At 41.4% G+C, this 19,806-nt stretch overlaps 1 protein-coding gene across 3 annotated transcripts in view; it reads right to left on the bottom strand.

The window, feature by feature from the left end:
• Positions 1 to 19,806, bottom strand: part of thoc2 (THO complex 2) — a 167,655-nt gene that overhangs the window by 108,996 nt on the left and 38,853 nt on the right. For all 3 annotated transcript variants that reach the window (XR_005944023.1, XR_005944024.1, XM_041195847.1), the window contains exon 6: positions 2,689 to 2,810. Coding sequence is in view for 1 of the 3 variants with exons in the window: in XM_041195847.1 (XP_041051781.1) it covers positions 2,689 to 2,810 (122 nt within the window). In the remaining 2 variants the exon portion in view is untranslated. The remainder of the gene's footprint in view (positions 1 to 2,688; positions 2,811 to 19,806) is intronic.

Here is a 19,806-nt window from a genome sequence, read left to right as displayed (position 1 = left end):
TGACAACCCAATATTTTGGGCAATTCAATATGTAAGTTGTGTCTTTTTTGCCACCTTTCTTTCTCTTACATGAATTCTTGCGGCGATACAATTGGATGCATGCCAATTGCTCTCAGTAACTGATAATTAACAGGTCTCATACTTGAGTCCAGAATGAGTGCTGGTGTACTGTTTGACCTCATCAGTCTTCAATTTGTACATATTTTATATACTATACAATCATAATGTATCTACATCTATGAGATGTGGTTGTACACACTACTGTACCTGTGTTCAGAGTTACATATTCCTCAACGATTGATACTTACCATTATAATTACCTATAAGGTCTTCAAACATTAAGTGGCACCATGACTCCTGCAAGATTAGTTTCCCAGTTTCATTTCTGTAGATGCTGTTAGTTAAGTTTTTAAATTAAATTTAGACTTTGTTCATTTTTATATTTACTTTGTTCCAACTGTCTCCATAAGCTTCAGGCTCTCACCAATCAAATGTTAGACCTTCCTGTCCTGAACCTTGCAAACCTCGAATTACAACCTTCTTATTCATTAGTATTAGGAAACTGATTTCTTAACTTTAAAAAAATTATAGCACTACAAATAGAATGCTATGTAAGATTATATTTATAGCATAATAAGCAATTTTTTAAAAACGGTCATTTGACTGTGCCAGCCAACTTTCAATTTAGTTGCAAGCTAATGAGTAGGCATGGGGGTGCAATGCTATGCTGCTGGGACAGAATGCTGAAGTGGCAAGCCTCCAGGCTATACAGAGCCAAGACAGACACAGATGGAGGATTCCAGGGGGGTGCAATAAAGATTGTAGTTATGTAGCTGTCAAGAGAGGGGGCACAAGCACAGAGGTCGGCGGTGGGGAGAAAGAGATAAAGAATAGGGTTTTAGGGTCAGACTGATTGGGGTGTGTTAGCTTAAGGGAGGAAGGAGTATACAGCTAAAGATGTTAGATTGTTGACAAAGAGCAGCATCTGGAAAGATTCTTGGTTGGGATGGTTCAGGGGATAGAAAACAGACTGACTGAATGGGTAGGAGGGAAGAAATAGGAGGAGAGGGAGTCTGACTGACTTAATGAGGAGAGTAGATATATCATGAGGGAGGACTTACATGGCAAGGCTAAGTGACTAGCTAGGGGTTTGAATGAAGATTCAGAGGTTGGAGAAGGAAAGGATGAAGAGGATCACAGGTGATGGAGGAACTGATGGTGGTGAGGTGCAAGGCAATGGAGCAGTTAGTGTTATGAAAACCAACCCAGCATTGAATTGAATGTTTACCTTGTCCACTATAATCTAAGGACAAAAAAAAGACAACAGATGTGTGATGTGAGAGCCAACAATACAGAATGGAATTAGGGGAGCAGAATAAGGGTCAGAGAATCACTTGGTGATGGTGACTAGCAGAGGAAGGGGGGTCAGCAAATGAAAAACAAAGCAAACCAGTTTCTGGAGAATGAACTGCGTGAAGAGATAGTGCCAAGTGAAGAGATAGAGTCAGTATCAGCGAGGGCATGGCAACCAAGTTGGAGAAAACAGTGTCAGAGCCAACTGGACTGATCAGTTCACACTTAGATTATTAAAAAAAAACACATCCTTGTACTTCCATTAGCAATGGCATCTTCATACACATCACCCTGCAGAAGTTACAGAATTATGATCAGAAACAGGAACATGGCCCAGGGGCATCAAGGCCAATTTTAGCATCCCTACTGCTACCCCAGCTGAGATCAAATTACTTGACACAGATTAAGTAATTGAACCAGAAGCCCTTCTGGTTTATAATTACCAAATGAGTAATCTGAATAGCACAGAATATGCTCATTAATTTATCAGTTTCTGACCCAGCTTGTATAGTATTGTCCATAATAAGTATTATAGGCGGGAGTATAAAGTTACAAAGGGACAGTGATAGATTAAATGAGTGGACCCTGTCACTGTACAATTGGGAGACACGTTTACAATATAAATCTAAAGTTGAAATTTCTACATTTCAACTTCTTAACTAGGTAGCAGGAAAATGAATTGGTTGAAAAATGCAACTCGATGATCCACATTAAGCGTCAACTCTCCATGATGGAGAAGTTTCATTCAACTACTGAAACATTTTTAAAACTATATGCTTAAATGTTCAGTCATTTAAATGGTAACATTTTAAATTACCAACTCTTAAACTTGTACAGATTTCTGCTCAAGTGATTTTCAACTTTGTGTATTTCCTAAATTTAATACAAATTCTTGTGAAAGTTTCCAAATAGAATAACCTAAAAATTAAGCCTCTCGACTGCAGTAACAGGGCAGCTTAACAGCTGATTTAAAAGTCCCAATTAAGAATTGAAAACAAACAATCTCCCTTTAATTTAGGCCTTGCTATTAAAAGGCCTGACCAATCATAAATGGAATACCTACTCCACAGTTGCTCGTCTTATTTTAGAAATTTTCATGGCGCATTAAGGCTCAAATTAACTAACTTCTCTCATTTAAAAAGTTACCTCAGATCTAATGATTGAAGTACAAGTATTTATTTGAACAATTTAATTGGACAAGGACCCCACCCTGAATTGATATGGAATGAGAATAAGTTAGAACCTCCTGAACGTTGAGTAATAGCAATATGTCCATCACGATAATCCCAGTTTACGTTTTTCCAACCACACAGGGAAAAAAAAATGACGACTTACAATAGTTTGGTTTTGATTTTAACAGATTTCTGGTTGAACTGCTGCGATTGCTTTACAAGTCCAAGAGATTCCAATGTCTCTGGATCCAGTCGCTCCTTGAGAACTGTATCTGAAACCAAAAACTGCAAAGAACATTGAAATAAGTTTTTCTTCTGGCACTTCAACTATTTATTTATCACTACTGCATGACTAACTTAACAGTTTGTTTCAGAGTGCAAGCTAACATTGCAAATACAAGTTAGAAAAAATACTCCATGACAGTTGAGTTGATGAGCACAAGTGAGAGAATGAATACTTGAGCACAGATATATGACAACGCCGCAAGTTTAAAGAAAAATTTAAAGATACAAAGCCGGGGGTGGGAAGTGAGATTTTCTCCCTCTTCCTCCATACATACCTGCACTAATGTTTGACCATCAGCACACTCAGCTAATCTAATTCTCGAGTGACTCAAACTGTCAGCTAGCCATCCTGTGATTTATGGGCCATGCACCATCATTTTATGGGGGGGGACGCCAGAAGAGTTCATGTGAGGAGTATTTGGAAACTTAAAGAGAAAGGAGGCAATAATGCAGGGTAGCGATGTGGGTAATGATAAGTAGAGCGTGACAGGAAGGGACAGAGCACACAAACATAAGAGTACACCAGGAAATAAGGTCAGAGTGGGAAAAAGTGGTAAAAAAGACATAATTAAAAGCTCTTTATCTGGGCACACGCAGCATTTGTAACAAAATGGATGAATTGATATTACAAACAGAAATGAATGAGTATGATCTGATAGCCATTTCACAGGCATGGGACTGAATTTTGCCATCGGCGAGCAGGAGGCAGGGCCCGCTCGCCAACGTGCAAAATGACGCGGGATGAGTCGGGGGGAACTCTCGCATTTGGGGAATTCCCCCCCCCACCCACACAGGAAGCGCATAGCGGTAGGCAGAAAATTCTGCCCATGGTTGCAAAGAAAGACAGGAAGGAAGGAAAAGGAGGTGGGGTAGCTGTTAATCAAGGATGAGATCAGCACAGTGCTGAGAAATGATCTTGACTCAGAAGATCAAGATGTAAAATCAATTTGGGTGGAGATAAGAAATAGCAATGGAAAGAAGTCATTGACTTATAGGCCCCCTGACAGTTGCTACACTGTATAAATATACTGAGTATAAAACGAGAAATATTAGGGGCTCATAAGAAAGATACCACAATAATCATGGTGGATTTTAATCTTCATATAGATTGGACGAATCAAATTGTCAAAGGTAGCCTGAGGATAAGTTCACAGAATGTATTTGGAGCAGTTTCTTAGAACAACACATTCTGAAACCAAGTAGGGAACAGGTTATTTTAGACCTGGTAATGTGTACTGAGGCAGGATTAAATAATGACCTCATAGTAAAAGATTCTGTAGGTAAGGGTGATCAGGTAACATTCAGTTTGAAAGTGAGAAATTTGGGACTCTTAACTAGGGTCTTAAACTTAAATAAAGGCAATTACAAGGCTTTGAAGACAGAAGCAATGGCAGACATTTAAGGGCATATTTAATTTCTCTCTGAAAAAATAGATTTCATTGAGAAAGAAAGATTCTTCAAGAATGCAGCATCCATGGCTAACTAAGTAAGCTAGGGATGATATCAAATTGAAAGAAAAGATGTACAATGCTGCAATGATAAAACTGACAAGCCAGAAGATTGAGAACATTTTGGAAACCATCAAAGAACAACGAAACAAGGGAGAAACTGATGTACGAGAGAAAACTAGCAAGAAATATAAAAACAGACAGTAAAAGCTTCTACAGGTATATAAAAAGGAAAATAGCTGCGACAGTGAGCAATGATCCCTTAAAGGGAGAGACTGGGGAATTAATAATGGGAAACAAGGGTAGAGACTTTGAACAAGCATTTTGTCTGTCTTCACAGTAGAAGACACAAAAAGCATCCTAAAAATTGTAGAAAAGCAGGGGGTTAAAGGGAGGGAGAAACTTAAAACAATCACAATCACTAGACAAGGAGTACGAGGAAAACTAATGGGACTAAAGCCAGGCAAGTGCCCTCGAACTGTAGGCTTGCACCCTATGGTCTTCAAGGAAATTACTGCAGAGATAGTGGATGCGTTGGTTGTAATCTTTCAAAGTTGCCTAGATTCTGGAAAGGTCCCCATGAATTGCAAAACCACAAATGTAACACCACTATTCAAGGAGGGAGACAGAAAGCAGAAAACTATAGGCCGAACACCTGTCTAACACCTGTCATCGGGAAAAATGGTAAAGTCCACTAAAGAAATAGAATCAGGACATTTTAAAAGTCATAATACAATCAGGCAGAGTCAACATGTTTTTTTTAAGGGAAATCATGTCTGACAAATTTATTAGAGTTCTTTAAGGATGTAACAAGCAGGGTGGATAAGGCCAGGAAACATTTTCACAGTACCCCAAATGCCAATACAACCATAAACCAAAATTTCTAATTCCTGCTAAATCCCAATCTGAATTCCAAAGAGCTGTTAACAGTCCCACATTATTTAAGACATGCATTATATGGATGGCTATTCAGTCCATCTTGTCTGTGCTGTACAGATCAATCCAAAAACTAAAACACCATATTCCACCCACACACCCCACCCAATGCCCTGGGGTGTTTTAAATGTGCGTCTGTTGTTCCCTTAAATGATGCAACAATCTCTGCCTTACATACACACTGCTGCAATATATTCTATTTCTATAAAATTAATGGTTAATGACCTAGTGCCAAATCCAGATGACAATATTAAAATATTCAATTCACACATACGACTTCGGAGCAGTAGGTCTTGAGCCTGCTTTGCCATTCAATAAGACCATGGTTGATCTGATTGTGGCCTCAACTCCATATTCCATTTACCCCCAATAACATTTAACTCCCTTGTTAGTCAAGAATCCATCTACCTCTGCTTCTAAATATTCAATAACCCTGTCTCTATCACTCTCTGGGGAAGAGAGTTCCAAAGCTTCACAGTCCTCAGAAAAAATTTATTTTCATCTCTGCCTTAAAATGGGAGACCCATTATTTTTAAATTGCATCCCCTAGTTTTAGTCTCTCCCGTAAGGGAAAACATCCTTTCATCATCCACCTTGTCTAGTATCCTCAAGATTTTTACGTTTCAATAAGATCACCTTACAATCTTCTGAACTCTCATGGATACAGACGCAGTCAATCCAACTTTTGCTTATAAGGTAACATGTCCATCCCAGGTATCAGCTGAGTGAACCTTCTCTGAACTATTTCTAATGTATTTATATTCTTTCTTAAATAAGACGATGGAAACTGCAAACGGTACTCTAGATGTGGTCTCACCAGTGCCCTGTACAACAGTAGCAAAATATTGCTACTTATATATTCCATTCCTCTTGTAATAAATGCCAACGTCCCATTTGCCTTCCTAATCACTTGCTGTACCTGCGTACTAACTTTTTGTGATTCATGTACCAGAGCACCCAGATTCCTCTGTACCTCAGCTGTGCAATCTTCCTCCATTTACATAGTTTACTGCTTTTCTATTCTTCCTGTCAAAGTGGACAAGCTCATATTTCCCCACATAATACTCCATCTGCTAGATTTTTGCCCACTCACTTAACCTGTCTATGTCCTTTTGCAGGCTCATGTCCTCTTCACAACTTACATTCCTACCTACTTTTGTGCCATCAGAAAATTTAGCAACTATACATTTGGTCTCTTCATCCAAGTCATTGATATAAATTATAAATAGTTGAGGTCCCAGCACTAATCCCTGTGGCAGTCCACTCATCACATCTTGCCAGCCCGAAAATAATCCAATTATCCCTGCTCTGTTTCCTGTTAACTAACCAATCCTCTATCCATGCTAATATGTTACTCCCGATACCATGAGCTCTTATTTTGCACAGTAACCTTTGATGTGGCACCTTGTCAAATGCCTTCTGGAAATCCAAGTACAATATATCCACATTGCTTGTTACTTCCTCAAAGAATTCCAATAAATTAGTCAAACATGATTTCCCTCTCGCAAACCCATGTCGACTCTGCCTGATTGCATGGAGCTTTGCTCCACTCTAACCTCCTTAATAATAGATTCCAGCAATTTCCCAGTAACAGATATTAAGCTAACTGGCCTATAGTTTCCTGCTTTCTGTCTCCTTCCGGTCTTGAATAAAGGAGTCATGAAGTCATGAGTCTCAGTATGACAAATTTATCTTCATAGTTACGGTTTCTCTTCCATGTTTTCCAAAGCTTTTAATATATTTCCTATTACAGATGTGCAAATTGCACTAACTTCAACCTAATCACTGTCTCAATACAAACGTACTACTTCTAATCTCTTGTATGTGGTGCATCTGTTTACAAAATGCCATTCTTCCTTATTACTTCATCTACCTGCAATGGCTTTTCCATTTCAACCTCTATATTTCCCTGTTTAATGTCTTTACAGCAAGTGAAAACTTTCATTTTGTTTTCATTCCAAAATACATTAACTCACACTTTTCTCCATTGAATAGTATCTCCCACGACCCACCTATGTCATAAGATGCTGTGCAAGGAGAACACAATTTCACGTACTCTGCTACTAATCAGTTTCGCAGAGAACACTGTGCCCTCCAATTCAAAGAGCAACATCACAGGAGATCCATAACTGTATCCCTGAAAGGCATTTCTGCATCTATTTCAGAAAACTGCAAAGAATCCTCAAAACTGAGAGGTATTCTGTTTGGGGCTTTCCCCTTTGCAAACTGTTCATTTATGCAAGCAAAAATACCCCCACTGATTTCAGATAAAAACTTGAGAGCTTTGAGTGGAATGTTGCTTCACAACTAATTCTTCATATTAAAAAGCATTTTTATCAATCAAGTTGACAGTTAATCAGACATTTGCAATGATCAGTACTGCAACTTGTTTACTGTAGTGGCAATTACCGTGAAAGGGCCTTCTCTCCAAATTCAGGTGTGATTCTACATTAATCAGAAATGAGCACAAAACATTCACAGAGCAATTTCACCCCCTAGTGGATTCTTACTGTTGTAGCTAACTGGGTTTTTATTTTCCAAACTGACAGAGAACAGCATGGCAGATGCATCAGCCCAGTATTTGCTGGAGTTGGGACACCTCTCAAATTGTTTCTGGACCTTCGATTCAAGAATGTTTTGCCTTAAACGGAAACTGATAGTGACAAGAGTGTCCTGCAGTCAGCATCACTCTGAAGCAGTATGGGAAGAGTGTCCTGCAGTCAGCATCAAAGTCTGCACTGGAGTGCTGCTTTGGAGTTCGGTGACGAGGGAACTAGGTGATCCATGAGTACCGTGAGTACGGTCGGGTAAATATTTACTACTTTTATCGCTTGTAGTTTTTAAGGTCTTATTTTGTGGTTCATCATTTGTAAGGGCTATATTCTGTAACAACAAGGACCAGGGAAGAAGGGCCCTAGAGTAATTGATATTGTTTGATATTAAGTATCTTCCAAAAGGTTTAGCTTAATTTAATGGGGTAAATCATGGCAGGAAAGCTCAAAGGAATGGTGTGCTCCTCCTGCTCTATGTGGGAAGCCAGGAACACTTCCAATGCCTGTGTGTGCGAGAAGTTTCTCCAGCTGCAGCTCCTGGAAGCCTGGGTTTCAGAGCTGGAGTGATGGCTGGGAACACTGTGGAGCATCCACAAGGCGGAGAATATCATGGACAGCATGTATAGAGAGGTGGTCACACTGCAGGTGAAGAGTCCACAGGCAGGAAGGGAATGGATTACCACCAGGCAGAGCAAGAGGACTAGGCAGGCAGTGCAGGAATCAGCTGTGGCTATTTCCCTGCAAAACAGATATACCGCTTTGGATATTGTTGAGGGGAATGGCCTCTTGCGAAAGCAACAACAGCCAAATTCATTGCACCACAGCTGGCTCTGCTGCACAGGGGAGGTGTAAAAAGTGTGGGAATGCAATAGTTATAAGGGGTTCAATTGTAAGGGGAATAGATAGGCATTTCGCAAACGAGACTCCAGGATGGTATGTTGCCTCCCTGGTGCTAGGGTCAAGGATGTCTTAGAGCGGCTACAGGACATTCTGAAGGGGGTGGGTGAACAGCCAGTGGTCATGGTACACATTGGTACAAATGACATGGGTAATAAAAGGGATGAGGCGCTAAAAGCAGAATATAGGGAGTTAGGAAGTAAGTTGAAAAGTAGGACCTCAAAGATAGTGATCTCAGGATTACTACCAGTGCCATGTGCTAGTCAGAGTAGAACTAGAATATATCGGATGAATATGTGGCCGAAGAGATGGTGTGAGGGTGAGGGTTTCAGATTCCTGGTACATTGGGACCGGTTCTGGGAGAGGTGGGACCAGTACAAACTGGATGGGTTACACCTGGGCAGGACTGGGACTAATGTCCTAGGGGGAATATTTGCTAGTCTGGTTGGGGAGGGTTTAAACTAAAATGGCAGGAGGATGGGAACCTATGCAAGGAGTCAGAGGAGGGAGAATCAAGGACAAGAACAAAAGACAGAAAGGGGAACAAGAAAAGTGATGGGCAGAGAAATCAAGGGCAAGAATCAAACAGGGCCTCAGTGAAAAATAGCGGGAACGGGACAAGTAATGTTAAAAAGACAAGCCTTAAGGCTTGTGAAAGGAGCATTCGCAATTAACTGGATGAATTAACCATGCAAATAGATGTAAACAGGGATGATATAGTCAGGATTACAGAGACATGGTTGCAGGTTGACCAGGGATGGGAACTGAACATCCAGGGGTATTCAGTATTTAGGAAGGACAGACAAAAAGGAAAAGGCGGTAGAGTTGCATTGCTGGTTAAAGAGGAAATTAACACAATAGTGAGGAAAGATATTAGCTCCGACAATATGGAATCTGTATGGTAGAGCTGAGAAACACTAAGGGGCAAAAAACGTTAGTGGGGGTTGTATGTGGACCCCCAAACCACAGTGGTGATATTGAGAATGATATTAAACAGGAAGTTAGATTCGCATGCAATAAAGGAACATCTGTAATTATGGGTGGCTTTAATCTGCATATAGATTGGGCGAATCAAATTAGTAACAATACCGTATAGAGGGGGAATTCCTGGAGTATATACGGGATGGTTTTCTGGAGCAATACGTTGAGGAACCAACTAGAGAACAGACCAGTCTCAACTGGGTATTGTGTAATGAGAAAGGAGTAATTGGCAATCTAGTTGTGCGAAGCCCCTTGGGGATAAGCGACCATAATATGATAGAATTCTTCATCAAGATGGAGAGTGACATAGTTGACTCTGAGACTAGGGTCCTGAATCTTAATAAAGGAAACTATGATGGTATGAGGCGCGTGTTGGCTATGATGGATTGGGAAACGCAACTTAAAAGGATGACGGTGGACAGGCAATGGCAAACATTCAAAGAGTGCTTAGGTGAACTGCAACAATTGTTTATTGCTGTCTGGTACCAAATTAAATTAGGAAAGGTAGCAAAAACCATGGCTTCAAAGGGAAATTAGAGATAGCATGAGATCCAAGGAAGAGACAGCTCCAAGGAAGAGACATACAAATTGGCCAGAAAAAACAACAAACCTGAGGAATGGGCAGTTTAGAATTCAACAAAAGAGAGCCAAGGGATTGATTAAGAAGGGGAAAGAGAGTACAAGAGTAAACTTGCGGGGAACATAGAAACTTTTACAGTCAGTTTTTAATCGGTATGTGAAGAGGAAAAGATTGAAGACAAATGTAGGTCCCTTAGTCAGAAACAGGGGAATTAATAATGGGGAACAAAGAAATGGCTGACCAACTAAATACATTCTTTGGTTCTGTCTTCACAAAGGAGGACACAAATAACATACTAGAAATGTTGGGGGACACAGGGTTTAGTGAGAGGGAGGAACTGAAAGAAATCAGTATTAGTAGGGAAATGGTGTTGGGGAAATTGATGGGATTGAAGGCCAATAAATCCCCAGGGCCTGATAATTTACATCCCAGAGTACTTAAGGAAGTGGCCCTGGAAATAGTGGGTGCATTGGTGGTCATCTTCTGAGATTCTATTGGCTCTGGAACAGTTCCTACAGATTGGAGTGTAGCTAATGTAACCTCGCTATTTAAAAAGGGAGGCAGAGAGAAAACAGGGGATTATAGACCAGCCAACCTGACGTTGGTAGTGGCGAAAATTCTAGAGTCCATTATAAAAGATTTAATAGCTGAGCACTTGGAAAACAGTGGCAGAATGGCTTTACAAAAGGGAAATCATGTTTGACAAATCTACTGGAATTTTTGGAGGAAACTAGTAGACTTGATGAGGGGGAGCCAGTGGATGTGGTTTATTTGGACTTTCAGAAAGCTTTCGACAGAGTCCCACATAAGAGATTAGCATGTAAAATTAAAGCGCTTGGGATTGGGTGCAGTGTATTGAGATGGATAGAAAGCTGGTTGGCAGACAGGAAACAAGGAGTAGGAATAAACGGGTCTTTTTCGGAATGGCAGGCAGTGATTAGTGGGGTGCCGCAGGGATCGGTGCTGGGGCCCCAGCTATTCACAATATATATAATGATTTAGATGAGGGAACTAAATGTAATATCTCCAAATTTGCAGGTGACAGAAAGCTGGGTGGGAGGGTGAGCTGAGGAGGATGCAGAGATGCTTCAGTGTGTTTTAGACAAGCTAAGTGAGTGGGCAAATGCACGGCATATGCAGTATAACGTGGATAAATGAGAGGTTATCCACTTCGGTAGCAAAAACAGGAAGGCAGATTATCTGAATGGCTATAAATTGAGAGAGGGGAATATGCAATGAGACCCGGGTGTCCTCATACACCAGTCGCTGAAGGTAAGCATGCAGGTGCAGCAGGTGGTAAAGAAGGCAAATGGTATGTTGGCCTTCATAGCGAAAGGATTCGATTACAGGAGCAGGGATATCTTGCTGCAATTATACAGGACCTTGGTGAGACCACACCTGGAATATTGTGCAGCGAAGGTTTACCAGACTGATTCCTGGGATGGCAGGACTGACATATGAGGAGAGATTGAGTCCAACCAACTCAATTGTAGTCACTGGAGTTCAGAAGAATGAGGGAAGATCTCATAGAAACCTATAAAATTATAACAGGACCAGACAGGGTAGATGCAGGAAGGGTGATCCCGATGGTGGGGGAGTCCAGAACCAGGGGTCACAGTCTGAGGATATGGGGTAGACCATTTAGGAATGAGATGAGGAAAAATTTCTTCACCCAGAGAGTGGTGAGCCTCTGGAATTTGCGACCACATAAAGTAGTTGAGGACAAAACATTGTATGTTTTCAAGAAGGAGTTAGATATAGCTCATGGGGCAAAAGGGATCAAAGGATATGGGGAGAAAGCGGAAGCAGGCTATTGAGTTGGATGATCAGCCATGATCATGATGAATGGCAGAGCAGGCTCGAAAGGCCGAATGGCCTACACCTGCTCCTATTTGCTGTATTTCTATATTACATTCTGAGGGCAGCAGGGCATCTGAGACCTTGGTGAATGACAGAACCAGTGTATCGCCATAACCAATGAGATTTAAGGACTGCGAAATAAACAGGAAAGGCTGAGGAGTGCAAATTCCATGTCAAATGAGATACAAGAAGGAAAAATAAGGTTTAGAGAGAAAGAGAAAGAGAGAGAGAGAGATAAATAGACAGAAAGGAAAAGGAAAAAATGGCACTTTTAAAACAATTCACTATGTGAAGGAATGAACCTCCATACTTATATAACTGCTCACTTTCTGGACAAGAAAGATTGATGGGCAGTCAGGAAAACTAACCATGCAATTAAAAGGGTATTTATCCTATTACTACAGAACATAATTTTAGGAATTGAGTTTAATGGACAATTAATGCACAAACGCAGCAGTATCTTGAAAATCATGATAAGATTAAGGGCGAGATGCTGTCTCTGGGAAACTATTTGGGGAACTAATGGTGGTGCAGCGCAAATTAGCCACAAACTTACAGCAATCCGGATCACACAGGTATTTCTTCCTCGACACAATTTGTTGGATGATTTTCACATTATCAGCATGCATTGCTCACGCACCATTATTTTTTCCATAAATTCTGAACCATTGATTGTTCCCTTCATAGAATGTTTACAGCCAGCTGTGCTGACCTTGTCAGCTCTCTGCAGGAGCACCTCAGCTAGTCCCCACTCCCCTGCCCTTTCCCTGCAGTTCTGCAAATTTTCTCTCTCCAGATCCTTTTCTTTTTGAAAGCCCCAATTTTGTCTGCCTGCACTACACTCTCAGGTCATGCATTCGAGATCCCAACCACTCACAGCATAAAACATCAACTGCTTAATTCCTTACCAACTAGATCAAAGCAGATTCTCCATTTGCATTTAATCCCAACTTGATGTCAATTTCAAGGACTTTCCCTCACTGCACGGACCAGATCACACTGCCATCAGGCTGAAAAACTCTGCCCCTTATTTTTCATGCACACTTAGTGGAAGGAAAATAGAAAACTTCCATCTCAAAAGCAGAGCAAAATTGGCTTGAATCATCTGAGCAGCAGCAATTCTGAGCAGATTGCTGCTGCGCTCGAAGATTCACCTGACCTGACGCTGCAATGTGTTTCTGTTGGGTTCTTCCAACCCTGGCTGTCAAGAAAATGTGCAGTGAAGTGTCCCTCAGGGAACTCAGTCAAAGTGGAGCAGAGTCGGTGGGAAATTATTGCAGCACCAGCTGTTGTACGGTAAGCTTAAAGTTCCAGTCTGTTAGTGAATGAATGAGAAGGGGGTGGTTGAAGTGGGTACATGGATGAGGTGAGTACATGGTGAATGGGTTGATGGGCAAAAGGTAGTTAGAGGTAGCTGAGTCAGGTCCAGTCTGATGGGTTGTGTGATTTGTTATGTTACACCCAGACGCTCGTACAGGTTTAATCTATCCTATCCAGGTAAGCGGACTGTGGAACTGTCCAAAGTCTCCAACTTGAGCTCAGAATCAGAGACTTTCACACAGGGTCCCAGGGAGCAGGGGAATTGCCCGTTGAAGTTTAAATTTCTTGGGCAATTCCCACATAGGTCTGCACGTCAGGACTTCCACAGGGTGCTGACATGCATCTTCAGTTTTATGCCCAGTCTCCCATAGTCTGGAGGCAAGAAGATTTGGCCCACTATTTTTTAAAATGTTATTCCCAAACGTGGGGAGGTCTTTAACATACACTTTCTTGCATGATGGGTTCAGTGATAAGATGTGACCTGAAAGAACGGACTTAAATTCTGTTGCCAATACTTCTGATGCTGTGTCCCCCAATCTGAGGGTTTAATGGCAAATTCAGGATTAAGAAAGAATATTCACCAGGAATTAAGAAATATTTAGAATTTATTTTTGCAATCTTACATTAATTAATAAAATAAACAGGTCAGTTAATTTCTCCTCTGCCATTCAAACCTAAAAAGTGATCTAAATTTCTTCTTATACAAAAACTGGAAGGCAACATTTGTTTTACTTTTTATTCTTCTATTATACACTAACTGAAGAAATCTAATATGTTAACTTATATGCTTTTTATGTCTTGAAGAAGTCGAGTGAGAGAGTCTTACACAGATGAGTCAACTAGTTAAAGGGGCACTGTTGTCCTTCCAAAGGCAGAGGATCTTACTCCAGATTTTCAAACATAACATTGTGATGCAGGGAGAGATTGGTGTTTGGTCCACTAAATTAGTATGAGCTATTCCTTACCGAACTTTAGTTGGTAGAGAAAGGCAGGCTGATGGAAGCAGTACTGAGCTTTGAATTAGTCGCAAACAGAGCTTGCTATAATTGAAACTGTTTCAGTCAACAGTTTTTGTTTATGTGAAAAAGCAGCAAATGCTATAAACCTGCTGCTATAAAAATGCACCCAACTACCAAAACTTTTAAGGAAGTGAGTGTAAAATCACAATTCTCATAGACAAAGAAAGGGCACTTAGTTTGGCTTATTTGTCTCCACCCTTCATGATTTCCTCTTCACCAGTATATTGTTCCACAGGTACCAGTCTCTTATGAGCAACTCACCAACGTTGCCATTATTCATATTTGAGTCATGATGGTGTGTGTCAACATGATATCCCACAAGGCAATCAACATAGTTGAGCCCAATCCTGTTCTCACCCAATAAACACTTTGTAGCCAGAATCGCTAGCTAATGACCAGGACAGTGAACACATGCAATGAAGGAAATTCCAAAACTGCTCAGCTGTCATTAACTGATTAAGCATACAATTAGAATTCTATTCTTTTAACAGAGACAAATGAACATGGTAGGACTGGTAGGACTAAATGTCAGAACTGGTAATGCGAACTCTAAATACCATTGTACTCCTCAAATCTTGTATGTCAGCCACATAACTCCAATACATTCAAATTTAAATAAGTAGTCCTTTGAGTTAAACATTGGTGAATTCTAAAGAAATTAAGAAACATTACTGGCCGATTATTGGGATCTGTGGATTCACTGATTTAGCCTGCCAGTTGCATCATTAACTTATAAACCAGTGAATCTTGTCGTAGTACTCCATGAAATAACATCTTCAACCAAATGCCACACAGACAATATCGTCCACATTTCACTTGTAAAAGGTGAATGCCTCTCGTGAACTCACTAACATCCAAAACGTTTAGCTTCTCAATCTGTTTTGGCCTTGGCTGAAGTGCTGTGTCCTGTTCTGGGCACCACATTTGGGAGTTATGTGGGGTCATTGGAGAAGGTGCAGAATATATCGACAAGAGTTGGTCCAAGGATGAAGAATTCGGTTCAGAGGTTAGATTGGCAAAGCTAGGGTTGTTCTTGCTAGAGAAGAAAAGGTGAGAGGAGATTTGATAAGAGGGTTTCAAAATCATGAGGGGTCTTAAGCAAGTAGACTGGGAAATCTGTTTTCACTAAGAACCAGGGGGCATCAATTTAAGGTTATTAAGGCGACAACAGGACTTTTTTTAGTGCAGGGAGTGGTTAGGATCTGGAATACACTGCCTGAAAATGTGGAAGCAGATTGAACCCTTGCTTTCAAAAGGGAATTGGAAAATTAGTTGAAGAGAAAAAAATTTCAGGACTGTAGGATAAAGACATGCGACTGGGACAAACTGAGTTGCTCTTGCAGAGAGTCGGTATGTACGTGATGGGTTGTAATCTGTGATCTAATCATTATATTTAGATGACTTACTTCAGCGCCATCTTCAACTGTCACTCGTGTACAAAATTCATCCACTGAGAACTGCTGAGAAAGGTCATTTCAGGTTTAAGCTAATCGTCAAATCTGTCAGCTCTATCCAGGTGGTATACACATCCATTTTACAATTATCTGCCCTTGCACTGCAGAATTCCAAAATACTGCATTTCACTTTGGACTTGCTCGCCACAAATTAAGCTGTTGGATAATATGTTGCAACTTTCTAAGTGCTTTCTGTCAGGCACATTGTACCCTCACCCCTCCCATAGTTATCAGTCTTCTGTGACATAGCTCCTCATCGTTCAAATTCAGTGGCAAAATTGGTGACTATATTTTGTTGCTTATTCACTCCAGTTGTCCTGCCCACCAACCGTGGGGTTCTTTTCAAAACTCTCAATATGGTTTGTTAAACTTCTTATAGCCAGTTGGTGTAGGAGACCAGAAATCAATCTTTACTCAGTTTAGATTTATTCACAAAGCAGGAAATTACAAATATAATGCTCCTAACTCTACAACTCAAGCCTCACTTCAGAACTTGATGGCCATGGAAGATGGATTCATTATGTAGGCATACAGGTTGATTATCAACCTGTAAATCCTTCCATTTGATGGCAGGCAGTAAAAGCAGGAGAGTTTCTGGGTCAGCCATAGCACAGAAGGCAATGGCAAGCCATTGCAGTATTTGCCAAGCATAACCATGGATCAATCCAATGATCATTGGTCAAGTACACGGTCTCCAATGCCATCTTAGGACACAGTACCTCGAGGCGGAGGAGGAACTCTACAGCCCACCAGTGTCAATAAGTGTCTCGTTATGCTTCTGATCAAAACCAGATAAATAAACTAACAAATAAATTAAGAGGTTGACAGCCCCTTAAAGGGGCACTGAGTGTTTCTCTATATGCTCTTTTTAATGATCCATAAGCCAATAAACAAATTGACAAATTAGTAGCCCTTGAAGAGGCACTGTAATAAAAACAATACTTTGAAAAGAAACTCAGCAACTCAAATTAATCTGCTATTTCTGGGCCTGATGATGCACTCCAGGCCCTGCGACGTCCACCAGTCTCGGAAGGCCTCAAGCGTACTGGTGGGCACCCCATGCTCCCTCTCCAGGGACACCCGGGCACAGACGTAGCTACAGAAGAGTGTCTCTTTTCTTTTAAAGGTGTGGTACACTCAAAGTGGTGTTGAAGTTCTGGAGTGGGACTCAATCTCAACCTTCTGATTCAAAGGCAAAAATGTTCCTCACCAACTACAACTGACTCGGGTGTCTCTTCATATGTGCACAAATCATTATCCAATGAATGTCCTTTGCATGTGACCTCTTAACTTAAATTTATACAATTAACAGTTAACCTTGCCCATGTCTTAGACTTTTCCTCAACTGATTGATGGGAAGAATTGGCAACTGATGCACCTAAAAAACACTATATTTGACTATACAGCCAGCCAGGATTCAACTGGCCAAGCTGTTCCAATACAGCAATAACACTGGCTTCTACCCAGCTATGAGGAAAATTGTCCAGGTATTTCCTGTACACAAAAAGCAGGACAAATCCAACCTGGCCAATTACCACCCCATTAGTTTACTCTCCATCATCAGTTAAGTGATGAAAGGGGCAATCAACTGTGCTATCAAGCGGCTTAGCAATAACCTGCTCAGTGACACTCAGCTCCTGACCTCATCAAAGCCTTGGTTCAAACATGGACAAAAAAGCTGAACTCCAGAAGTGAGGTGAGTTTGACTGCCTGAGAATGGATTTTTAAAAAATATTTTGGCGAATATTGTGTAATTCTGCAAAGGCGGCTGGATGTCTGTGTGTGTGAGATTTAATTAAGCTGGGCAGAGTTGATTGGGGTCAGAGTGTCTGGGTATTTGGAAACATGAAAAAGGTTAAAGGTGTTAAGTCTCAGGCACAAGTAAATAGGTTAGATCCAACATTAACATTTTAGATAAAAACAAAAAAACTGCGGATGCTGGAAAACCAAAACAGAAACAAAAACAAAAACAGAATTACCTGGAAAAACTCAGCAGGTCTGGCAGCATCGGCGGAGAAGAAAAGAGTTGACGTTTCGAGTCCTCATGACCCTTCGACAGAACTTGAGTTCGAGTCCAAGAAAGAGTTGAAATATAAGCTGGTTTAAGGTGTGTGTGTGGGGGGTGGAGAGAGAGTGAGAGAGAGGTGGAGTGGGGGTGTGGTTGTAGGGACAAACAAGCAGTGATAGAAGCAGATCATCAAAAGATGTCAACAACAATAATACAAAAGAACACATAGGTGTTAAAGTTAAAGTTGGTGATATTATCTAAACGAATGTGCAAATTAAGAATGGATGGTAGGGCACTCAAGGTATAGCTCTAGTGGGGTGGGGAGAGCATAAAAGATGTAAAAAAAAAAAAATAAATAATTTTTTTCTTTTTCTTTTTCTCTTTTTATAATGGAAATAGGTGGGAAAAGGAAAATCTATATAATTTATTGGAAAAAAAAGAGAAAAGGAAGGGGGAAACAGAAAGGGGGTGGGGATGGGGGAGGGAGCTCACGACCTAAAGTTGTTGAATTCAATATTCAGTCCAGATGGCTGTAAAGTGCCTAGTCGGAAGATGAGGTGTTGTTCCTCTAGTTTGCGTTGGGCTTCAGTGGAACAATGCAGCAAGCCAAGGACAGACATGTGGGCAAGAGAGCAGGGTGGAGTGTTAAAATGGCAAGCGACAGGGAGGTTTGGGTCATTCTTGCGGACAGACCGCAGGTGTTCTGCAAAGCGGTCGCCCAGTTTACGTTTGGTCTCTCCAATGTAGAGGAGACCACATTGGGAGCAACGAATGCAGTAGACTAAGTTGGGGGAAATGCATGTGAAATGCTGCTTCACTTGAAAGGAGTGTTTGGGTCCTTGGACGGTGAGGAGAGAGGAAGTGAAGGGGCAGGTGTTACATCTTTTGCGTGGGCGTGGGGTGGTGCCATAGGAGGGGGTTGAGGAGTAGGGGGTGATGGAGGAGTGGACCAGGGTGTCCCGGAGGGAGCGATCCCTACGGAATGCCGATAGGGGGGGTGAAGGGAAGATGTGTTTGGTGGTGGCATCATGCTGGAGTTGGCGGAAATGGCAGAGGATGATCCTTTGAATGCGGAGGCTGGTGGGGTGATAAGTGAGGACAAGGGGGACCCTATCATGTTTCTGGGAGGGAGGAGAAGGCGTGAGGGTGGATGCGCGGGAGATGGGCCGGACACGGTTGAGGGCCCTGTCAACGACCGTGGGTGGAAAACCTCGGTTAAGGAAGAAGGAGGACATGTCAGAGGAACTGTTTTTGAAGGAAGCATCATCGGAACAGATGCGACGGAGGCGAAGGAACTGAGAGAATGGGATGGAGTCCTTACAGGAAGCGGGGTGTGAGGAGCTGTCGTCGAGATAGCTGTGGGAGTCGGTGGGTTTGTAATGGATATTGGTGGACAGTCTATCACCAGAGATTGAGACAGAGAGGTCAAGGAAGGGAAGGGAAGTGTCAGAGATGGACCACGTGAAAATGATGGAGGGGTGCATTGTTCCAGTGAAGCCCAACGCAAACTGGAGGAACAACACCTCATCTTCCGACTAGGCACTTTACAGCCATCCGGACTGAATACTGAATTCAACAACTTTAGGTCGTGAGCTCCCTCCCCCATCCCTACCCCCTTTCTGTTTCCCTCTTCCTTTTCTCTTTTTTTTCCAATAACTTATATAGATTTTCCTTTTCCCACCTATTTCCATTATAAAAAGAAAAAGGAAAAAAAATTATTTATTTATTTTTTACATCTTTTATGCTCTCCCCACCCCCACTAGAGCTATACCTTGAGTGCCCTACCATCCATTCTTAATTAGCACATTCGCTTAGACAATATCACCAACTTTAACTTTAACACCTATGTGTTCTTTTGTATTATTGTTGTTGACATCTTTTGATGATCTGCTTCTATCACTGCTTGTTTGTCCCTACAACCACACCCCCACTCCACCTCTC

Source organism: Carcharodon carcharias, chromosome 9 (assembly GCF_017639515.1).
Source record: "Carcharodon carcharias isolate sCarCar2 chromosome 9, sCarCar2.pri, whole genome shotgun sequence".
NCBI classification, from domain to species: domain Eukaryota; kingdom Metazoa; phylum Chordata; class Chondrichthyes; order Lamniformes; family Lamnidae; genus Carcharodon; species Carcharodon carcharias.
The sequence above is the reverse complement of the archived record's forward strand: the minus strand, read 5'-3'. Positions and strand labels throughout refer to the sequence as shown.